Here is a 23,522-nt window from a genome sequence, read left to right as displayed (position 1 = left end):
CAGGTTCTCTAAAAGGTGGGAACTATTTGTGGTGGTCTCAGATTTCCCTGGGATTCCGTGTCCTTGACCTCAGAGCAGGCCATCCTTTGAAGGCTTGTGCTCTCTCCTCCCAGCTGGAGGGAGAGCTGCTCTGCAGAGATCTTGAATAGCGTTTGCAGCCACAGCCTTGGGTGTTATCCACAAGGATATGACTCCTTTGTCAGAGCAGTAACTGAGCTCAGGAAATGCGTGTTCTTTTCCAGAGGCCTCCTGCGTGACCTTGGTCAATTCTCCAGGTCTGATCTGCAAAGGGCAGATCATATTATTAATCATATTCCTGATCTGTGAGCAGTGTGCCCAGCTTCATACATCAAACTTGTGCCTTAAACACTCTATGAAATGAGAACAAGAAATTCCCTGTCCTGCAGCTCCTCGTTTGTAAAGCAGGGACAGACTTACCTGTTTTCTCTGCTATGTTCCTTTCCTGATCATAATCTTGTTTGCCATTCAGTAGTTTAGATTACCAGCTTTTAAACGATTGGTGCTGCCTATTTATAAATAGTGTCTAGAAGATTTAGATCTAAGAGAACACAGACATTGATGAATAGTAGTTTGCAGGCTATAAATGCTAGCAATGCTCTTTTACTGATGCTTTTCTTTTTTCTCCAGTATTGCTTTGTTTTCATTTCTGACACCTTTGGTTTCCATCTGTGACATGATCATGCCAAAGTGTACTAAAAGGATCTTTCTGATGGGACTGGTATTCTGAGGGTTGTTCCAATCTTCTTTCCTCTCTGCCCTCCTTCACATTTGCCTCTCAAAATTTCCCCTTTTTGCTTAGCAGATATTCAACACTGTCTCTGTCAGACTTTCTCCCTGCCTGATTTTTGGGAAGCACTGTAAAAAATGCTGACCACAGCAATAAAAACTTTTTTTGGCACAACCCACTCAGCTTCTTTGCCTCTTTTGGCCATGTCCTTAAGCACAGAAACTGTAGATGAGTGGTTTATTTTATTAGACAGAGAACCAGTCTTCTAGGGAGCGGATGAAAAAGAGTCAGTGAGGCAAAGAGGTGGAGAGATCTATCTTGAATATCATGGTTACATAAGCTTGGAAGGGTTTTCAGATGTTTTCAGACATTTGGTAGGTGGTGGCAAAGCTGCCTTTTGAACTATGGCTCACAAAGATGCACTTATAGAAAAATGTGTATGTATACCTGCATTTAATCCCATTTTACACATGCATGTGTAGCTACAGAGATTATGTACACACACAAGAATTAAGTAGCTAATGCTGCATTTGCCACCTACAGTGTTCTAATGCAGCAGTGGTTCTTTTTTCCTCCCTTTTTTTTTAATCCTCTGTGTCTTGCTACATATTTCATTCCCTTAAATGTGCTCACCAGTGGAACCATTCCTAAAGCTTAATAACACACTCTACCAGTGATGCAACTCTTCAGAACACTGAAATTGATTTTTCTTCTCTAAAACTGTGCCCTGCCAGTGTAGCCTTTGTCCTGACTCCTAATAATACACGATGTTCCTGACAGCATGGGATGTCAGTGCAGATGTTCTGCAGGCAGTGGGGAAAAGCAGCCTCAGTGCAATCTCCAGTGCTGTTGAAGGCATTTCATTTGCTGCAGATCAATGTCTGCTTTGAAGAGGAATAATTAAGGTGTTTTGTTCCTTCTCAAAAGCGTTCTCAAAATTAGGTTTGTATCATCCAGTGCTTAATAAGGGGCTAGGTATGATATGCATGAGGCATCTTGTAAACTCATGGATGCTTAACACTTTTGAAATTCAGAGTATTGAGGTAAGAACCTATCTTTAGGCAGCAGCTGTAATGATAATGGTTAATATTGTAAAGGTGTTAAAAATACCACAGAGGATCTGAGCAGCTACCTGTCTGTTCTAGACCACCTTTGCATGGTGCTTCTCCTAGGATAAAATTTAAGAAAAATGCAGTTATTTGACTGCCATATTATACCTGCAGCACAGAAGGTGATACTGTTCATTCTGTATCATGCAGCGCTGCTTCTGAAATTGTCATCGTAGCAAGGTCACAGAGACATTTCCACAGACTTTATCTAGCCCTTCAAGGTTGGATGGACAGATTATTTATTTGCTGTTAGTCGTTGTTGTTAGCTTTGCTGCGAGTGAATCAGAATTTGCAGGTTTGGTGCAGAAATTGCCAGGGTCTGTGTAATGCAGATGAAGCAATAACTCCTTGTGGTCTTGAACTCTGTGGGTTTAACACCTCTGCAGTGTCAGACTGCATCTCGTTGGGTGGTTGCACAGCCAGTGCTGTTCCTGGGGATATGAACCACTCTTCTTCCCACTTATGCTTCATATTGCAGTGGCAGTGACAGCAGATATTGCAAAGTACAGTTAAGCGTGCTAAATGTATAATCCAGCTGCCTTTTAATGCAAGTTGACAGCTGCTGGCAAAGCAGGATGAAATGGTATTCTTGGAGACTTCTGCTGCAGATCACAGTCCAAAAAAATTCCAATCCCTGCAGCTCCTTCTCACAGGGTTTATTCAGCTCTGTTTGGTGTGAGAAGCACCATATTCCTTTAGTGAATTAGCTTTTTGTAGTGCTTGCTGACTCTCCACAATGTTGCTTGCTTATTAACTAAAATTTCACAACAGCAGCAGTGTACAGCTCATGCTGTTTATTATATCTATACATGAAAATATTACCATTTTTATAGGTACAGAAGTGCATTTTTCTATAGCTGATTTAGTAACATATTCCAGCTCTATGTCTTCACTAAGAGCTAAAGTACATTTGCAGTCTGATATTTTGCCTCACTATCCTGAAGAAACAAAATGAAGTTGGCTTGTGGTAAGAGCAGCACCCCCTCTTATTTTCTTTTTCTCTCTTGGGAGGTGATTTACAGCCATAGGGAGGTAAATAATTTCTTTCTGGCTGTGGTCAGGAGCCACAGGATCACTGCATGGCTGAGGCTGGGAGGTGCCTCTGGGCACTGTCTAGTCCCTCATCCCTGCTCACAGAAGGTTGTTCAGGATCTGGTGCATCTCAAGAGGATGGAGGTTCCAGGGAATATGTAATATTTTCCTTCTGGATTTGCTCTGATGTATTAACTGTATGGCAATTTTCCTAACTCAAAAGATATATTTAGGCTTGTTAACATGCTGCCCCTCTGTTGGATACACTGCCAGATCTACTTGTGAATTTTCCAGGTTTTTGAAGCTTTAAAGTGTTTCATGACAGCAGTGGTATTTATATGGGGATATGGCATAACCTGGGACTCAGGTTCATCTGTTTCTGGATCACCTTGTGCCCTTATGAAAATTGTATCTGTTTTCTTTGTCAGTTCTCTCCAGTGTGTTTCTTTTCTGCTTAGTTTTCAGTGTTTCTGGTGCATGGGGCAGGTGTGCTTTGGGGTGAGGAGGGCACCAGTGAAATCCTGATCCTCTCCTGGAGACTCTCCTGTGCAGTATGTGGGAAGTAAAATGTTTGCCTTGGAGGCTGGCTTAGTCTTGTTTAAGTAGAAATTTTATTGAATGTGAACATCCAGTCTGTGACTCCTAGAAAAGCTACTGGCTTTGTGAGTGAGCAGTTCTCTTTTCAGTAACTTCTTGACACAAAGACAACTAAGGCTTTTGCTGCTGTCTCACAGGGATTGATGGCCCAGCTGCTTTTCAAGATGATGTTCAGAAGATAGGAAGTCAAGTGCAGATTCTCACTGTTGGGCAGTCTAGCCATGATGAAGATGATGGTGAGAAAGTGGCTACTGGCCAACAGCAGCAAAGCAAGCAAGATCTTAGAGCAGCAATGCAGAAGAAAGGTAAGCAGCTAAAGCTTCCTTCATGTTCTCACTGCTTGCTTGATGGACATTGACTCAGCTTCCTATTCTTACTGTCAGCCCTAGCCTAAGCACAATTTGTTAGTTCTGAATGTGTTCTCCTCAGAGCCTGTTAGGCTCTGTTCTGTTTCCTAAAAAAATCCAAAACCCTGAACCTAAAAAAAATGTAAAAAAATGAAGTTCCCTCTTGTCCCAAGGAACAAGAGCTCTGCAGGCTCTCAGGGATGACTTCCCCATCTGCAGTGCAGTGCCATTATTAAGGTACCAGGCAGATGCCAATGCTCACATCCATCTGTTCACATTTTTATAATGTACAACTCTGGAAATCACTTACTTGATGGTTAAAAAACAGCATGAAATAGCAACATTCAAACTAGAATATTAATTTTAGTGGTGCAGTCAGTTACACATTGTTCATGTTTTCGTAGTGTCTGTTCAGGGTTGCAGAGGTGAAAAATACACCACATTCTGCAGCATTTCCCACGCAGAGTCCTCAAATGTTCTGGAATTTATTTTTCTTTTTCCAGAGGCATGCATGCTTTGGGAGATAGACTGTATATGTACACATTCATGCATCTGCCTCTTCCTTCCTGCACTGTTATCTCCCCTTAGACACGAACCGTAGGAAGGAAAAAAATAAGAATTCCCAAACCCTCACAAAGCGTTTTCTGAAGACATTTGCTCTGGAGTTGTTCTTCTTCAGTGTACAGCTTTTGAAGCAAAGATGGCTCAAGCCAAGAGTGCTCTGATGCTTTAAGAATAAACTCTTTGTGTATTAAGAGCAAAATGTAAGTGCAAACTTGACTCGCGTAGAATGGACTATTCATACCTAAATGCTGCCTCTTGTCCGCAGAGCAGTTCTCACTAAGATTCGTTTTTTCTGGGACGTTACCCTGCAGATGTGAGCAGCTCCAACTGAAATGGGCAGATTTTCTCCAAGTGCGCTATTTCCTGGGCATTTGACTTGCAGGGGTGTTGGGCATGACTAACAAGTTCTGATCTGTGTGGTGATTGTGTTGCCTTAGACCATGGCTCAGAATATTTAATCATCAGGCACCCTACTAAACTAAAGCTGATTGACTTAAAAAAATACCCACAGACTTTACAAATTAGGTCACAGCACTCAGATTTTTACTCTGGGGGACACTTCTCGTTTTGATGGCTTTTTGCCAGGTTATCTTATATTTTTATTCTCCCCAAATTTGTGTTTATTTTTAATAGAAACGGAGTGGAAATTTTTTGGTTTGTGTTGCTTCTGTGTATTCTCAAACATATGATACAACCTTTTTTACCAGGTCTGAGTATACTCCTGCTCAGAACAGACACTGCTAAGAGTGAACCACTAGTGTGTTTCAAGTTGAGGTGAGGGGGACACTTTTATTTAAATGGGGATGCTGAGGTTTATTCATTTTTATTAACAGCAGAGCTATGCTGGGTGAGACACAAAGACAGGTATTAAAATAACACCAGCAGCATCTCTGTAAATTATTTTTACAATGTGTATAGTGTTTGCTTGCAGAGGATGCTTGCTTTGAGAAAGTTTTGAGTATCACATATTTGAGTAATGTGATACTTTATGCAGAGATAAAGGTCTTCATGTGGATTCCCACTGCCACTTCACTGCTTGTGGCATGTCCTTACTGGTATGTCACCTGAAAAGAGTTTAGAGTTCCCTCCCATCAGGGCTTCTCTTGCATAGAATAGGAGCAGAAGGACAAGTGCACAAAGATAAAGCACTGAAGAAAGGGACCTGGGGGCACCTGTCCATGACAAGCTGCACAGGAGCCAGCAGTGCCCTGGCAGCCAGGAGGCACAGCTGTGTCCTGGGGGCATCAGGCACAGCATCACAGCCGGGCAAGGGAGGGGATTGTCCCACTCTGCTCTGAGCTGGGGCAGCCTCACCTCAAGTGCTGGGGGCAGTTTTGGGTGCCACAGTATAGAAAAAACATTAAACTGTCAGAGAGTGTCCAAAGGAGGCTGTGAGGATGGTGAATGTCTGGAGGGGAAAGCTGTATGAGGAGTGGCTGAGGGCTCGTGGTCTGTTCAGCCAGGAGAAAAGGACACTGAGGAGAGACCTCATTGTGGTCTTCAACAGCCTCATGAGGGGAAGAGGAGGGGCAGGCTGATCTCTTCTCTGTGGTGACAGTGACAGGATCTGAGGGAGTGGCCTGAAGTTGTGTCATGGGAGGTTTGGGTTGGATATTAGGAAAAGGTTCTTCACCCAGAGAGTGGTTGGGAAATGGAACAGCTTCCCAGGGCAGTGGTCACAGCACCAGCCTGACAGAGTTCCAGAAGCATTTGGACAGTTCTGTGGGACACATGGTGTGACTCTTGGGGTGTCCTGTGCAGGGCCAGGAGATGGACTCCATGATTCTGAAGGTTCTCTTCCAACTGAGCTTATTCTATGATTCTATGAAATGCTAACTGGTCTCGTGGCAAAAGCTGAATCCCATTGGATTTGCATAGCCCGAGTTCGTGCCTGTTCTGCTCTTTGGCACTAACCTGGTGGAGAAAAAGTTCTCTTAGCACGTGTCTCTCCTTCCCTAATGAGTCAAGCTCTGTAACATGACAAGAGGTTATAGGCTACCAAGTGTGAAAAGAATATGCCACTTGCAAGAAAATGCCAAATGTTTTATTTGATTTCTCCATCTGTTGGAAATTGCCATCCTAGAATAATTTTCCTCCTGTAGAAAATATTCATCTTTTTAATTTCCAAAGTGTTAATCTGTAGAGTTCCTCCCTGGCAAATGAGTCACCAGGACAGAGTCAGACTTCCATAAGTTTTAACACTGAATAACTAACTTGTAGTCCTCACACTTATCAGTTTCCAATATGTCTCTGTAAAGGGCATGGAATGAGCAATTGGGTCTTAGTTCTTCTTTGCCACCTGAAGTTTTGAGATTTAGGGAGGGGAACAGTTTCATTTCTGGATTCCAAAACAGGAGCTCCCTGAAGCATTTTCTCCTGCAGGTTGTGAGTGCAGATGTTTCTGAGGCTGGCACAGAATTTTCACCACTAAAGTGGTGAAATAGTGAGCACAGGTGTGGAAATAAACCAGTTCTGTCTGTGGATATGAATTATGGCTTTATTGTGCAGCTGCCAGCTGAGGAGATGGACTGTGTCCATTAGCCATGCATAGAGCCTAGAACATGATTGTCCTTATTAAGAAATAATGCTTGTGATTAATGAGTATGTGATTAATAATGAATGAATTCTACAGGCTTTGAAAATATCTGTTGACCTGTGAACTCAGGCCTCCTTTGCATAACCAGGTCCTATTGAAAGGTTTTGCTGTTGTGCTCTGTGGTGTATGTCAGCACTGGGGGAGCTGAAGAAGTGGATAATGAGAGCTTTCACAGGGCAGCTGAATGCAATGCAAGCATTGCTTATGCTCCTGGTTTACTTTTATACCCTCGCTCTTCCTACTCTGTGGTGTTTCACTCTGCAGTGTGCATCTGGATATTCTAAAGGGATATGCACTGAAGTTACTGGAAGCAGCAATAAAAGCAAAAAGTATTTTAATGCCTTTTTTGCTGTCTTTTGCTTCATCTGTTCCAAAATTTGAACTGAAGAAAACCATTACTGAGTCTGTATCTGCTGTTTATGTTTCCGTACATCAGTTTGGTTTCCTGTCTACTTGTTACAGACCAAGTTAATATTTTAGAAGACTAAATTACAATAAAATAAAATCTTTATGCATATCCCTGGAGTTCCCAGAAAACAGTTTAGAGAGCCTGATTTCATCTTTTGATGATGAGGACGCAGTAGGCACAGGGACTGAAGTAGAATTTAGGACATCTGAATATGAATCTGAATACTTCTTTCAATGTTACTGACTCAATATTGTGTAGAATCTGTGTGCGTCACTTATGCCAGTCAGGTTTGAGGGTTTTTATTTTGTTAGAGTTCCAAAGTAGGCCCAAACCCCACCATGCAGCGCACATCACGCACAGAAGCGTTGGTGGCACAACTGCTCAGCGTGAATGATGTTTGCTGAAGCCTCAGCTCTGTGATCCAGCGCTTTTTCACTTTATTCAAGGTACTGAAAGTGAAGATCACAGCAGGTATAAGCAGCTAGAAGGTGAATTTGATGGTGCAGTGCAGAAATTGTGAATCCAAGCAGCAGCATTGTGGCCCCATCCCAGAAGCCTTTAGCCCTGTGTGGAGTCCTCTTGCCAGGTTACGCTTGTTCACTCAATGAAGGGTTTGCAGAATCAAACCCTTGGATTTTTTCCTTTCCCAGATCCCCATGCAAATACATCCTGGTCCTCTTCCACCTCCCAATCCAGTCTTGTCGCCCTGGATCATGTTCCTGGTGAGTACAGAAGGAAAAAGTTAATTATGTCCATGATGCTTGGCTCTGGAAATCTGCATTTCATGTACCCTTCCACATTGGACTTACCCATAATGGGACTTCTGGACCAAGTGATGCTTTTTTGTTTTTTTTTAAAGGATAGAATGTAGCCTATAATATATAGAATTCAGAGAGCTTGAACTTGGATATGAGGTGGCTTCATCTGCATGATACTCTTTGAAAAACTAGGCCTGGCAAACGTCCCACCATTGATGCTTTTTGCTGCTAAGACCTATTTGATGTTCAAAGTTGTGTTTCCCTTTGAAATGTCTGAGGTTTTGAATTCCTGTTAAGTCAAATTTTCAAGTGCTGTGAGGCAGTTCCTTTGGCCTGGGCTTATTCTTTACATGAAATAAGATGCAGGAGAACCATTCCTGGATGTGAATGTTTCTTCCCGGTCTAAGATGTGCTCTTCAGCAGATCACACAGCTAAAAGCATGCTGTACAAGGGCTTGTATTTTAATCGTGAGGGTTTCCAAGTGGCTGTGCTAGGTTGTCCTCTCAGCTCCAATGTCAGCTTTATGGTTTTGTGTTGTGTTTGAAGTACTTGATTGGATGAAGATGATCTGAATTTAGTTCTTAACCAGATATTTGCTCCTATATCACTGGGTAACTTGATCCTCTCTGTGGAATGGAAACCATAATGTTTCCTGTCTCTTTTACTTGAATGTTTAGGCTTCTCAGGAGAGCTGCTGTGTGACCCATGTGTTCATGCTCTGCCTCACACAGTGAACCACTCTCACACACCCCCTCAGTCACCTGTGAGCCTCAGGGTGCAGCAGTCTGATAAGTGGTGTTTTACAGCAGGTATGGGCAGCTTTAATCTATCACTGTTTCATATAAGTGTGCTGTTTTCCCCTCAGGCATTTCAAGTAGCATGAATTTTGATGAGGAAGAAGATGAGGAGGATGAAGACAGCTCCAGTTCTTCACAGTTAAACAGTAACACCCGGCCTGGTTCTGCCACGAGCAAGAAATCCAATAAGGTAAGGGGAGAGTGCTGAAGAAGGGGTGTGCATACTGCTATGAACTGCATGATTTCAGGGTGCACTCAGGACAGGCCTGGCTTTCTTTTTCTGTGTTTAATATGCACTAGAGTCTCTCCAAGGTGATTGACTGTGCTACCTCTCAGGCTTCGCAAGAGCAAGCAATGAAAATAACAACTTGGAGAAAAGAATGGCAAATATTGCCTGTACTTGAATGAAGAGAAAGGGAAACAGTAAATATTTACCTTTCTACCTCCTGCAGGTGCTCAGAAGGATCTTTTGTTTCCATTGACTTTTTCTGGGCATTTTCCCACCCTGGGCTGGTTCAAATATTCTAAATCACAAGCTCTTACTAAATCAGTTGATAATGCCCTGCTCTTTTATATACAGCACTGACTTCCCATCTTTGTTAGATCTCTCTGGAGCTTAAAGTCTTCCTATCCCATTTCTTCCTTCCATCAAAGGCCACCCCTATCCTTGAGCACAGCCTTTCTGACAGAAGGGGTGTGCTGAGATGGGAAGGTGTGAGCTCTTTAAGGGGTTTGCTCTTTAAGCCCTGTACAGCACTCTGTCTGTGCAGTCACCCTGCTCTGCTCCACCAGGTGGGTCTGTACACAGAGCACCAGCAAGATAACATGGCCCTTGGTTTGACTTTTTAAAAGTGCAACTTCTATCAAACCCCGTTCCTTTGTGCTTGTAATCTCGTAAATGGAAATTTAAAAGCCCTGAATTTTGCTTATTGTTTCAGGAAGCGGCCTCAGCCCCCAGCCCTTCCACAAATGAGCCTCTCATAGATGTGGATGACCTGGAGGAGTTTGCTGTCAGACCTGCCCCACAGGGGGTCACCGTCAAGTGCAGGATCACAAGAGACAAGAAGGGAATGGACCGAGGGATGTACCCTACTTATTACCTCCACTTGGAAAGGGAGCATGGTAAAAAGGTCATAACATAACTTGAATGGCATACCAGTTGCATTTGAATATTAAAAAACAAAAATTAATAAAAATCTGAAGGAGTCTTAAAAAGAAAATGTATATCTTATGTTTTGAATACATTTTTGCTTTTGCTAGATTGACCCTACATTCTTCCCAAAGCCAAATGACAGTATCACTTTCTTCCACTGCCTTTCTTCATATATTTAATCTTTGGCTTTAAATAATCCATGTGTGGATTATGTGTGCACCTTTATGGGACTGCCAGCAGTTGGGACTCTCTACATTCTGTGGCCTGAAAAGCATCTACTTTCAAGTCAGCTGGAAGAGCCATAGCAAGTTAGAACGAAACATTTAACAAAATAGATCAGATTTAATTATTTAAACCATAAATAATGGAATGAGGGGTTGAGAAGTCATTTTCCCTTACCAGATTTTTTTTCCTGGTTTTGCTAAATCCCAGGAGATGATCTGCTACTTTGCTAGTGATGCTTGAAGACAGAAAAACTGCTTATGGTTTGCTTCTATCAAAGCAGGAAGTGGTGTGTGCTAACCCGTTTAGCATTCTAGAATATGGTTTTTTTGCATTGCTTAGGTGTTTCTGTTGGCTGGAAGGAAACGAAAGAAGAGTAAAACCTCTAATTACCTCATCTCTATAGACCCAACTGACCTGTCTCGGGGTGGAGAGAGTTTTATTGGAAAACTGAGGTAAACAGTGATAAGTCTAGGATATAAAAACAAAGATAACTTCTTAATATAATGCAAAGTTCATTCGATATTAAGAAGCTTGTAATTTACCATGTCTTCTTAGTTAGAGGCTTGACTACATCATGTGATCATGGTCTTAAAGATCACCAATATCCAAGGCATGTTTTCAAAAATGTCTCAAGTACTTACAGGATCACATTTTATTAAAAGTCAGCAGGACTGAAGCTCTTAAGTGCTCAAAGGCCAAATTCTCAAGGGTGTACCAGCACAACTTATCTTAATGGGATTTTCAGAAGTACATGAGTACATTGTGTCTAGCCTCTATTGATATAAATACTTTGGAATGCACTGTTACACAGTCTGAAAATCCCTTTGGTTTTGCTTGTTCCTCAAGATCCAAAATAGTTATTTACAGGTAGTGGAATTATTTCAGAACCACGTGTTCCTTTTCTGTCTGTCCACACGTTGTACAGCCAGTCTGCTGTTGATCCCTCTGGGTGTGTGTTCAGATCATCTGTGCCTGCTTTGTATTTTGCACTCCTTTCCATTGCAATAGGAAAGATTTGGTCTCACTAATGGCTTTATAAAAGTCACTCCCTATGTTCTAACAGGGTTTAGTAGTCTGGTAAGAAAGCAGATGGTTTTGTAGCAAGTAAGTATTTTAAAACCAAGCAGACACACAAAATAACCCCACCCGAGTGTTTCCTTACAGCTTTCTTGTATTTCCTAGTTTGCAAGATGTTATCAGAAATCTCCAGCATGATGATAAGGGACCTTTAGTATACACTTCTGTACTGTACCTTTACATTTTTGTCATTTGGCCGTTAATCCAGGGGTTGCCATGTAGTTGGGATTAGAAATAACAACTCTCTGTACCCAATATTTGCCTTTCCTCTAGGGCCACAGTGCAGTAAAGGATAGATGTCTCGGGCAGCATTGCTGACAAATGGTGATTGGATTTTCCATTTTTTTTGGTAGATCAAATCTTATGGGAACTAAGTTTACAGTTTATGACAATGGAGTAAATCCAATGAAAACAACATCCAGCCTGGAGGCGAGTACCCTGCGTCAGGAGCTAGCTGCTATTTGTTATGTAAGTACTGCTCACAGGCACAGCGCGCAGGAAGGGCAGCTCACTTTCTGAAACAGCACACTGAATTTCCTTCTCACTTATGATTATGTAAATCAGCATTCCGAGTTTGATGTAAGCAGGCAGCTGATCTCCACCAGAGAAACCAGGAGGCTCCGTGCAAAGTAGAGGTGAAAAGCATTCTGCACTGAACAGGGTTGCCCAGTTCTCACCTTTGGTGAAAAGGGGGTGTTGGAGCTCTTACATAACCCTCTGGAAAGGGTAGGATCACAGCCTGCAGACACCACCTGAGGGAACCTCCTGAACTGGGAAGAGCTGTGCACATGGCATTACTGCTCTAAAGTGTGATTGTTATTGTGTTTTGGAGGAGGCCTCTCTGATCCAAACCACTAGTAGCTGACAGCTAGGTCTGCGGTGGCTGAGATTGGGATAGAAACTCTAAAACTCCTTTTTACCAGGAAAAAAACCCAAGCAAAATCCAAAATTTGATTGAATGAGAGGAACCAGGCTCTTACAGGAGAGTAAGTAGCATTTGTCAGGAGCAATGCAGACAATCAAGACTTGAAACACAGTTGCTGTTGTTTCACGATTGCTGGATGAATGACCTTTTTGGTGAGAGTGTTCTTTCCGTCCAGAAATATTTGGGCCCAAGAAACTCTTCTAGTGAAAACTGGTATGAACACTGTTACAGAAAGTTGTTTGGTTTCCCAAATCAACAGCTTTGATAAAAATATCCAAGAATGACTTTCCTGAAGAGTTCCGGCCCAGATCTAATCAAGGATGCCTGGAAATCTCTAAGGCTGAGGTGCACCACATACCCCATGTATGCATAGAATGTGTTCCCAGAAGGGTGAGCTTTGGGCTGTGGGGAGCAATACATCTGGAAGATTTCCAGGAACAAGGAAGCTGAGAGCCATCCCTTCCATGCAAAGTGCTGGGAGTTCTGAAGGAAGGCAGTATTAGCTGCCAGCACATTCTTTTTCTTGCTGCTTAGGATGCAGTTTTAATGTGGCAGATGAGCAGATCCATATCCCTCCCTTCCTGTTGGATTTGAAATTCTGAGAATTTCCAGAAATCCAGCTTGCAGGATTCAAAATGAGACTCCAGGGTTTGAGGTCACTTTGACTGAATCTCCGTAGAAGCCTAGCAGAACATACATGTTTAATAAAGGTAGTTTTACTGGTTTATATAGGATGGCATTCCCTGGAGCCAGGCAACTAATCTGATGCAAACTGGAAATGCAAAAAGAAAACCAAAGCAAATTTAAAAAGTTATATATTGAGAAATGTAGGCATTGCTTAAGTCAACAACAAACAATACTTGAATGATGAACAATACCAAATAAAAAGCTGTTGTGGTCAGCAGAGGTAATTAGAAGAATGGGTGTTGGAAAGAACCAAACCATAGCCACTGTTTGAAGAATGGGGCTGAGATAAGCTGCTTTTATATGTCTGTAATCAGCAGTTTGAAACTGGTACATTTGTATAAGAAAATTACTTGTTCCATTGATATTTTGGTACTAATGGAGAAAGGCAGCAGGCTTGCAGGTGTGCTGTGGCCAGAGGACAAAAGGAAATTGGAATTGTATTTCATTTCAAACTAGCCAGGTTTGCTGAAGTGAGATTATTGTTCCTGGCTGCAGCAGAACCAGAGCAGAGAGTGCCAGGAAGAGCAGAGCTGAAACACCCTTGTCCTAAGGCAGTCTTTTAATTCCTGCCCTGAGATTTCCCCTGCAGCAAAAGCTATAAAAACAATACTTTGGAAGCGCCACTATGCCTCTCACTGTCCTTCAGCTCATCTGAGCAATACCCATGTGGAGATCAAGCTGTACCCAACTTACTGAGCATGACCTGCTTAATCATCTCAGCAGGTATAATTTATATAGGCAGAAACTGGTGCTGCATCTGTGGCTGACTGTGGGATAAATGTGGTGAGGGCTCTCCTAAGATAAGTTTCAAGCAACAGGATCAGAGCTAGGCAAGGTCAGAATTTCCTCGGGTGCTGTTGACCACTTTTACTCCCCTTGTGTTGGCAGCCCAGCCTATTAATAAACCTGCAGCAGCACCTAATGGCTGATTGCAGAATTGTTGGCAAAATTTATCCAGGAGCAGTGAGGAGCAACTGTGCCACTAGTAGCAGGATTTTCTGTGAGGATTTTAAGGATTTTCTGATCCATAGGATCTCTCAGTTCAGTTTGTGTCAGATTCCAGGCAGTGAGCTCAGCTGATAGATGCTCTGAGGTGTTGCTCAGGTTGCAGTACAGTAGCAGGACTCTGTGTTCCTACTCAGGCCTCAATCACTTGCATTGTGCTCCTCCAGTGTTGTGGGTTCTGTGAGTTGGGCCTTCCTTGGAATGGTAATTTCTACAGGAAATATTAAGGACAAGGCACAACTGTGTGAAACAAGCCCAGGAAGGGAAGCGGCTGCAAGAAAATGGGGGTAATAAAATCATGAATCTCCGGGGAGCTGCTGGGATATTCACCTTGCTGCTTTTATCATGGCAGCTATTGCCACTAAAGCAATGTGCTTACATAACTATTTGAAAGTATGCAATATTCTAAAGGCAGCCCCGGGGAGAGGCTCTGTGTTGTTGCAGCCCAGTTTATTGTGAGACTGAGTGGATGGGCTAAGGCAGAGAGTGCAGCATTCCTGGGCTAAGTCCTGAGCTGATAAAAATCATTGGTGTCCTGGTTGAGTCAGTAGGGCTCTGCCAGTGAGCAGTATTTGTGTTCTTGTGTAAGCCAAGACTGTCGGTGGCATTAAAATGGCGTGAAATCAGAATTTGGTTTGTGTTCCCCTAATAATACCCTTAGTAGTCTTAAATTTCCGCGCACAAAAGAGTGGAGGAGGGAAATAAAAGAGAAGCAGGGAGTGAGGCAGGAGGTGAGGTAATTTTAATAATTTTCCTCACATATTCCATGTTTATATCATTTCAGTTTGGCACTGTGAGTTTAGAAAAAGGGTAGCATTTGCCAGCACAGCGTGTGATAATTGGTGATGGTGGTAATGTGCAACTAGTAACCATTCTCTTATCATGTGCCAGAGGTACCAATTTCCCTGTTTCTGAGTAAACCCAAAGAATACAGTCCTGTTTTTTTCCTCTGCTTGTTGGGAGGGAAGTGATTCAGCACTATTATTTAATTTTACCTTCAACAGTGTCTTCAGCAAGTCAGCATCTAAATTAATTATGTATAGCAGAACTGCAGCTCGAGGAGAAGAAAAAGCTTGTAAGGTATAGCAGAGAAGCCAAAAATTGTCAGTACTTGGTGGAAAATAAGCATAAGCATGAATCTTTTCTTAGAACTTGTCTTCTGCTGAGCTGACTCTCTCCTCCTTATAAAATCTGCTGGCAGTCATATCAGTTTTCATCTTGCCATGATGCAGAACCAACTGAACTGATAACACGTTTTACTCTGCCAAAGGAGGGGACATAAATGATTGAGAAAACAGGCAGAATCTCCCATTAATGTGTAGAGTTAGGAAGATATATGAATATGCCTGGATTGCTTCAGGAGCATGCCGTAAAATAATCCAGTAGAATGTCTCTTGCATGCATGCAAGTCTTTAATGAGTTGTGGAAAGTCTCCAGATGATTTTCTATAACAGGCAAAGTTATTTCAAAGGTCTGATGATGGCAAAGCTGCAGGTATTTTAGGTGGGTATTTTCAGATGTTTCCAGTGGGTTGAGATGCATGGGTTTTTGCTTGCAAAAGTAGAGGTGTTTTAATAAGTTTAATGTTCCATGAAATCAGGACATTGTAATTAAAAAAGTAAAAGCAGAGAGAGCTGAATTCGTCACTTTTAAATGTCCCAGTGGTAAAGCCACAGCAGCTAGAGCCTAGGGGTGTCTGGTTCTTGGCATCCTGTGGTATGTTGCTGGGAACAATGGGAATGTTCTTCCTGAAATTCCTCAGTGCATCTCCAAAGCCCTTCATTTCAGTTTGGCAGATGGAGAAAAAATACATGTGACTGAAAAAAAGCTATCACAAAACATGAAGAGAGGGTCTTCAAGGTGTCACTGCTTCATTCACTGGGTTAATGCTAAAATCAGGTTTTACTGCAAAATATTGCTCTTTGCTTTTTCTGGTTCTCTTGTGAAAAGCTGGTCAGGAAAGCATCAGATCACTTTTAATGGAAGAATTTGTATTTTCCATGGATTTATTTTTGCTGCCCATGTGGTTTCTTTACTTTCCTTGTCTTCATAGCTAGAAAATTTGCCATTATGCTAATGTGTTTGGCTTTTTTACCGTGGTCATCGCTAAGCAAACTTTGAAAACCACAGCACTGCTATCAGATGTTCTGACTAGCATTTTGTTTGCTTTTGTGCTGGCTCTGGAAAAAATGGAGCTGATCCCATATATTTAATTTTGTCTCGCATCAAAAAGTGTGACTGCATTTTATGATTTTTAAATTGCATCTACTTTATTTTGGGATCTAGCAGTAGCCAAGCAATCTGGTTAATTCATATCCTTTCTTAACAAAGGGATTTTTTTAAAAAAAAATTATATTAAGGTTGCTGGCAGCCAGTGTTAGGAGTGTTTTTGGAAACCTCTCTGTTTCCATTTTTCCTGTTGTTAGAGCTTCTGAGACAAAGCTAGAATGTTTGGCAGTGCCAGTGAAGGTGGGAGGTTCAAGATGTTTTTTGAGTTGACTAACAAATAAGTTCCCTGGGCTGTCACAGTATCTCTCTGCTGAAAAAATCAACTTTAAAAATAAAGATCATGATGAAATCTTTTCTGAACATTTTTAGGAAACAAATGTCCTGGGGTTTAAAGGACCTCGTAAAATGAGCGTGATCATACCAGGAATGAATATGGATCATGAAAGAGTTTCCATCAGGCCACGAAATGTAAGTCTTATCAGCAGCCAGCACTAAAAATTACTTGAATACTTTTTCAGGTAGAGTTGGGTTTTTATTTGCATTTCTGAAGGTCTAGAAGTTAATAGAATGGTATTCAAACAATTGCAGAACAATGGGATGTGAGACTGCTTCTGTGACTCACAAAAGCTCTACAAATAAAGTGTATTGGTAACAAAAGGTACAACCAACATTTATCATACTGTGGAAAGTATTCAAATGCACATCTGCATTTAGATCCTCACAGTTCTCGGTTTCATTCATTGAAGCTGTTTTGAGGGTTGAAGGTTTAGTCTGTGGGCCAGGATGGATGAATTTTTTCTTCCCTGTTAATGCATTTTTTGTCATGTGAGCATGTTGAACTGAAGCGTGTGTCTGTCGTGTGTGCAGGAACATGAGACGCTTCTTGCAAGGTGGCAGAACAAAAACACAGAGAGTGTCATTGAGCTGCACAACAAAACCCCAGTCTGGAATGATGACACCCAGTCCTATGTTCTGAATTTCCATGGTCGAGTCACCCAGGCCTCGGTGAAGAACTTCCAAATTATCCATGATAATGATCGTAAGTAGAGCTCTCTGCCTGAAAGTGTAGGAGCAGCACTGCGTGCACAGTCTGGGAGGGATTCTGCCCTCACAGTTGTCATCTGAACGGGTTTAATTGAGATCTGTGTAAGAGGCTTCAACAGTCTATACAGAAGCCATCGTCTCCCTGTTCTTACAAAAAGCACTTTTTATATGCCTCATTTTTTTTGACACTAACAAGTCTTGCAACCCTTTATCACTCAAGCTGTCCTTGCTTCTTGCTCTGCTATCAGCACACCCACTTGCATGAATAAGTGCTGTGAAGTTTGATGAGTGAGCATGTTTGGGTGGTATTTCGTTGCTCTGGGCTCTGGGACAACAGGGTAGGGTTGGATGCCTACTTATTTAGTGAGGGCTGCAAACAACAGTAAAGCTTTTTGCCTTTCCTGACCTTTCTGGCAGCTGACTACATCGTGATGCAGTTTGGCCGCGTGGCTGAGGACGTGTTCACCATGGACTACAACTACCCAATGTGTGCACTACAAGCCTTTTCCATTGCCCTTTCCAGTTTTGACAGCAAGCTGGCTTGTGAGTAAAGGGGCGTGGGTGAGCATCCTCTCGAAGGAAGCAGTTTGCCATATGATTCCCAATTCCTGCTGGTGTCGCTTATGGTCCATACTAAAAAGGTCAGGGAAAAATACAGTTGTGGAGGACCACTCTGTTGCTGAAGAGAAAGTAAAAGGAATCATCTGAAAATTCAGGACATTCAGGAAATTATATTTTCCTTTTTTTTTTTTTCTGTCATATTTTTCTGGAAGTGACATCAAGGTTTTGTAAATAGGAGTTGTCTCTCACGTCCCTGGTTATGTTATGGATGTGTGCCATGATGTACTGTACCGTGGCTCCAGTAGCACCATGACAGTGGTGTCTTTTTTAAAAATCCAGAAAGGGAGTGAGCGCTCCAAAAATTTCTTTTTACATTTAAGAATCATTCCGAGGCTGCAATCGTACCTCAAGGTTGCATTCCTGCATCAACTAATCAGAGCTTCACATCATCCAGCATAAGAGAAAGATGAGGAAAAAAAAGATGCACTTCTTTTTTTTTTTCTTTTTTTTTTTTTGATTGTGCAAGGATCTCATGTAGTATAAAGCTGAGTCTGAAGGTTGAAAACCTCTACTGGACTGAACTTGATGCATCGCTATTTTACATGTAGTAGGGCATGATGAATTTTAATTGCAGTAGGAGGAAATGGAGAAGTGGAAAGCACAAAATAATGTTGCACAAGTCACTTGAATTCTAAGCTGTCATTATGTTTTAACATCTACATGCTTTTTAATTTGTTTCAAATGGAAATGTATTTGCAGTACGGAAAGAAAAAAGGAAAACATCTCGATGCCAAGAAAGCATAACTTATGTTGAATTTGGCATTTCATGGGCCGGGAATTTATATCCTTGTATTGCTGTGGTAATTCAAACACATATTTTGTATGAAGTGATATAAACAATTGGATAAAGGCACTCTGCAGAGAGTCTTATTATTTTGAACAGGCTGTGTAAAGCTGAGGAAGGTAAATGGAAATATTTTATTAAATTTGTCTGGCCTTTTGAGCTTTTCCAATTTGTTGATCGCATTTTTTGAACTTTGAGCAACAACCACTTTTCATATTTATTTCCCATTGTAAGAATGCTTGAAATCGATTGAAACTGTGTATGTTGTTCTCTGATGTAAATGTGCCAGCTACTGAGCTAAATCCTTCTAGGCAAATCTAGTGTATGCTGCATACAAATGAGACACTGGCAGGACACAGAATAGCTTAAAATAGTGCAGATTTTGCATCTCCATTTTTCTGATCTATCTGGAATATATAAACAAATACCATTTCAAAACAAAACACAAGCGAAGAACAAGCCATGGTTATCTTCTCTCCTGAACATTTCAAAAGCCAGGAGCTGCAACTCGAAAGCACATTGTAAAAATAATGGTCACAAATCTTTAGAAATAATGGTCTTGCTGCCATTTTCTGTGCAATGTTGTCCAGAATGGCACACAGAGTAATAGAATTTAAATGTTCACCAGAAGGGTGTGGAAATGTGAGTGAAGTAGTAGCTGTGTTTTATACTGCATGTATCCAGGCCCTCCTTTTTATTCCTTCTAAACTCTTGCACTGCACAACCAGAGATTATGTAATGTAAAAATGAGATCAAATCTGATTGTCTCGTAGTTGACAGGCCCTTTTTGACTGTAGGGGACAGGCCATAAAGCTCTCCTTAAGGTCGTGCCATTTGGACTGTATCATTTCAACTTACAAAAGAAATATGCTCTCTTCACCTTTGCCTTCAGCTCTCCTTCCCAGTATACAAAGGAATTTCAGATAAGAGATGAAAATAAATAATTACCAGCATTTTTTCTAATCTTTTAAACAATCTATGGGAAGAAATTCTGCTGGCTTTAAACAGTGTTTTGTTGATGGACTCAGCATGTCAAATATTCTCTTTAATTAACAGGAAGCTCTGTCTTTTTTTTTCCCTCATTTTTTTTTTGCAAGGAGCCTTTCCATGCAATGGTATAAAATGGAAAGACATCTTTTGTTTGAGAGGAAGGAGCATCAGTTCCCTCCATGAATGATTGAAGTGCTGAGTCATGAGCTGCAGGACGATACTTTGGCTTTGCACATGGGTGCTTTGTTTTTCTCTGTAGCTGGGGGTTCCCCACAGTTTCACATCCCCATCTGTCATCTCACTTTGGATTTTACAGAGAAGGCCCTTAGGCCTTTGCTTACCTCATCTCAGCCTTTAAAAACTAGCTCCAGTGAGCACCAGAATTTTTTGTTTGGACTACTGCAAAACCAGTCAGGAATTCCCAGTGCTGTCATTCAGGTGCGATGTGGATTTGAAGAGCTCTGCAGCATGGGAATGGCTGAATCTGCATGGCTTGAATTCTGTGCCTTGCCAGTCACACGCTTACTTTAGAGACTGAGAAAGTGGCACCTGACACAGTTTTCTGCCTCTGTCCCTGCACAAGACTGTGTCAAAGGAGCTGAGTGTCTCGCGGTGCAAATACACAATCTGCTGGCTTTAGTGGTGGAGCTGCTTTAGGAAGGGTTATTTTTAATCCAGATCGTAACAATGGTCTGACTCACATCATGACCCCCCAGGGAATTGGCACGAAGGGGAACTCATGTGCAGTGAACTCCTGCACAAGGGTGAGAATGAGGGGCTGGGGAAAGGCTGCAAGTTCAGCTTCTTGGGACAGTTCTGCTGCCAGCACATTGTGTAACTTCACTCTCACTGCATGTTCTTCCCAGCCAGGTATTTTTTTTTAACCTGTAACTGTGCCAGGAGGAAAGTGGTGACTCAAATTCCCATCATCTTAACAAATCGTACAGGGCCATCAGCCAACGAGCTGCTGAGGGAAAAACTCCCCACAATAAATGGAGGTCACTAGAGGGGGATGTTAACCTGGGACTAGGAATGAGGAACTCTCATTACATCTGGTTCAGTTAGAACAGGATTTGCTCCTAATGCCCTTTGCCAAAACCCTAATTCCTCACTATTGTTGAACATGCTGCTGGGTTTGATTCACTTGGCCTTCACCATCTGCTCTGGGAGCAGTTTCAGTGATTAATTTTGAATCTATAGAATTTCTGATGGATAATTTTTGCTGGATATTTTCTGGTAAAGGTCACATGCAAGGTGATTCCACAAGCTTTCCAGCACATCTCTAAATTTTGTCCTCCTAACTTGGAAAAGTCAAACCAAGTTCTGTCATACCTGAAATTACTTTTTCCTCATGAAGTCACATCTTCTTCCCCATCAGTAATAAAATCTTGGTACTAGTGAGTATTTTCAGAGACACGTGCACACTGAAGTAACCAAGGAGTAATTAGTGGTACACTCCTGGTAGTAACTTCTGCTGGGCCTGCCTTCAGTGTGCAGCAGGGCATAACCTTGTTTATTCAGTGTGACAAAGAACAGAATGGCCCCGAGCTGTGTATTTCCTTCACACAGTCTCGGTGAATGTCTGGATACGGTAGATTTAATGTTATTTAAAATCCCAATATTGATGATTTTTTGCATCTGCTGTTGATTTTGGCAGAGTTGTAAACAAATTCCTTGCCTGAATTGCTTATGGGCAAATGCTGCATGCTTTAATGAGAGTTCTTAATCTAACTTGTCACTCTGTTTACATCAAACAGTTTCTTCCTGGCCCTTTATCTAATTTTCTTCATCTCTGATGTTCTGTTCCTTCTCATTCTCTTTACAATTCCTTTATCTGCTCTTCAAGGATGTGCAGCTCAAAAGTGTTTGACAATATTGCTCAGTGATCTCTCCAGAGATGAATAATGCCTTTGGTGCACATTCAGTGATGCTCCTACAATAGAAGCCTTATCAGAGGGGTGAATTTGGCCCTTTGGCTTTTCAGTAGAGTAAATTAACACATTAAAAGGTAGCAGATAAAAAAGCTTGCCTAAAATATAATCAAAATTTTTCTCAGTAAACATTCAGTTTCCAAAGCATTGGTTGCAAATCAATGAGCAGAGCTGTCCACAAGCCTGGAGGCAGGCTGTTAGATTCCCTTTGTAGTGCTGCCTTATTTTTCCTTTTATTTTTTTATTCAAAAGGTTGGGAGTGATTTTGTGAGCTGAATTGTGTTGGTGGCCTAAAATAGTTTATTTTTTAGAAGCTAGGCACTGCTCTGTTCCTTTTGTAGGATAATATATGGCACATAAATCAGTAATGTCATAGGCTCTTGTTATAAATTCTGCTGTTAAGAAATCAGTGAGAATGGTTTTGTAATAATTGCTGGGCAAATCTCTTGCTATTCAAGTTGCCTTACAATAGTGCTGGAGTTCCCAGCTGGCTGTCCTCATGAGGTCCTAGCACTGAAGCAGTTGGAGTGAAAAGGGCTCTGTAATAAAATCTGGTGGCTGCACAATTGAAAAACATCATTGTGGAGTCAAATAACACCACAGAGTTTTATCAGTCATGGGGAACCAGTGTCATCAATTCAAACTTTCTGAGGTTTTGCGCCCATGTGGGGAAGAAAGGAGGGGCTTTAAACAAGCAGAGACACCAGTGAGCTCTCTAAAAGTATTGGGCATTAGACCTACTTTTCTGCTATTAAAATCCTACCCCTACCTGGGTGATGCCTTTAAAAAAATCAGAAAATCAATCCAGTCCTTACTATGGAAAATCATTCTCAGTTTTTGTGTCATACCTTTTTTCAAATTTTATTATTAAATAATTTGGGATTTCACATAAGGATAAAACAAGGATGGGGAAAGAAGAGTTTTTGCCCTGAAGGGGTGATGAATCTAGACCAATATCAGATTATTTTGTCTTTGTTTATTGTAGTAGGACAAGACAGGGAGTTACCTGGTGTTCTGGGCAGAGAAGGTTTCTCCTAATGTATTGCAGGTGTCAGAGGGAAGATTTTGGGCTTGATCCTGTGACATTCTAACTATTTGCCCCATACTATCCCATTGCTCTCCTAAAACATCATTTGTGAGATTTTTTCCTGCTTTTATAGAAGCCTGTGCTCACCAATCAGATATCTTTGCTTGGCAATTAAGGACAGCACAGCAGTCACCTTTATTAGAATTATGGGCTAATGACTCAGATTTCTCAAAAGGCCTCATTTTGATTACTAGAATAAAGTAGTTTTTTACATATAAATCTTGCAGTAGAGTTAATCTAACTGTAGGTGCAGGCTTCTGTTGTATGTGCTACTTAATGAAATCAGGTTCCTGTTGTTCCTCATGTACAAAAAGTACCTTCCAGGGTTCTGCTCTGTAAGTGTTTGAAATTAATTAATGTAGTTATTCTTCAGTTCTTTTTGTTGCTCGCCAAGGAACTAAGAAAAGAATTTGCACAACTATCTCAATGCTTTGGTGTTTTGCTATGAACTATAGCTCAGTAGCTGATACTCACAAATGCCTGTATATTGGATGAAAATGCATTAAAACTTATTTTGTATGTTGTATTTTATTTAACTGCCTATACATTTTCGATTCCCCTTTTTCAGTAAGGGTATGTTTATCTATGCCTTTACTGAGAAGATTTGAATTGAGTGGCTTTCCTCAAACTCTTTAATGGGACCAGTACTCTGGTTTGCTGAAAGGCTCTAGGAAGAGGACACTGTTCAGATAAATTATGTGTACATTTTTGAGAAGAAACCTTCCCTATTCACATCATAATTGGATTATACAATAACACTGGAAGCTTATCATGGTTTTATTTAAGTCTGCAGTGGCAGTTTGAAA

The 23,522-nt window shown here is 41.4% G+C and overlaps 1 protein-coding gene across 8 annotated transcripts in view; it reads left to right on the top strand.

The window, feature by feature from the left end:
• Window positions 1-23,522, top strand: part of TUB (TUB bipartite transcription factor) — a 211,733-nt gene that overhangs the window by 170,610 nt on the left and 17,601 nt on the right. For 5 of the 8 annotated variants that reach the window (XM_038139857.1, XM_038139852.1, XM_038139851.1 and 2 more), the window contains 9 exons: window positions 3,624-3,791; window positions 8,053-8,124; window positions 9,027-9,148; window positions 9,897-10,088; window positions 10,676-10,788; window positions 11,767-11,881; window positions 16,629-16,727; window positions 17,127-17,298; window positions 17,721-17,846. In XM_038139857.1, coding sequence (XP_037995785.1) covers window positions 3,624-3,791; window positions 8,053-8,124; window positions 9,027-9,148; window positions 9,897-10,088; window positions 10,676-10,788; window positions 11,767-11,881; window positions 16,629-16,727; window positions 17,127-17,298; window positions 17,721-17,846 — 1,179 coding nt within the window. Of the gene's footprint in view, window positions 1-3,623; window positions 3,792-8,052; window positions 8,125-9,026; window positions 9,149-9,896; window positions 10,089-10,675; window positions 10,789-11,766; window positions 11,882-16,628; window positions 16,728-17,126; window positions 17,299-17,720; window positions 23,248-23,522 lie in introns of those variants that run through there. The other 3 variants (XM_038139858.1, XM_038139856.1, XM_038139855.1) reach the window with 2 other exon arrangements.

The sequence above is a fragment of the Motacilla alba genome, chromosome 5 (assembly GCF_015832195.1).
Source record: "Motacilla alba alba isolate MOTALB_02 chromosome 5, Motacilla_alba_V1.0_pri, whole genome shotgun sequence".
Taxonomy (NCBI): domain Eukaryota; kingdom Metazoa; phylum Chordata; class Aves; order Passeriformes; family Motacillidae; genus Motacilla; species Motacilla alba.
This window is presented reverse-complemented; position numbering and strand designations above follow the sequence as displayed.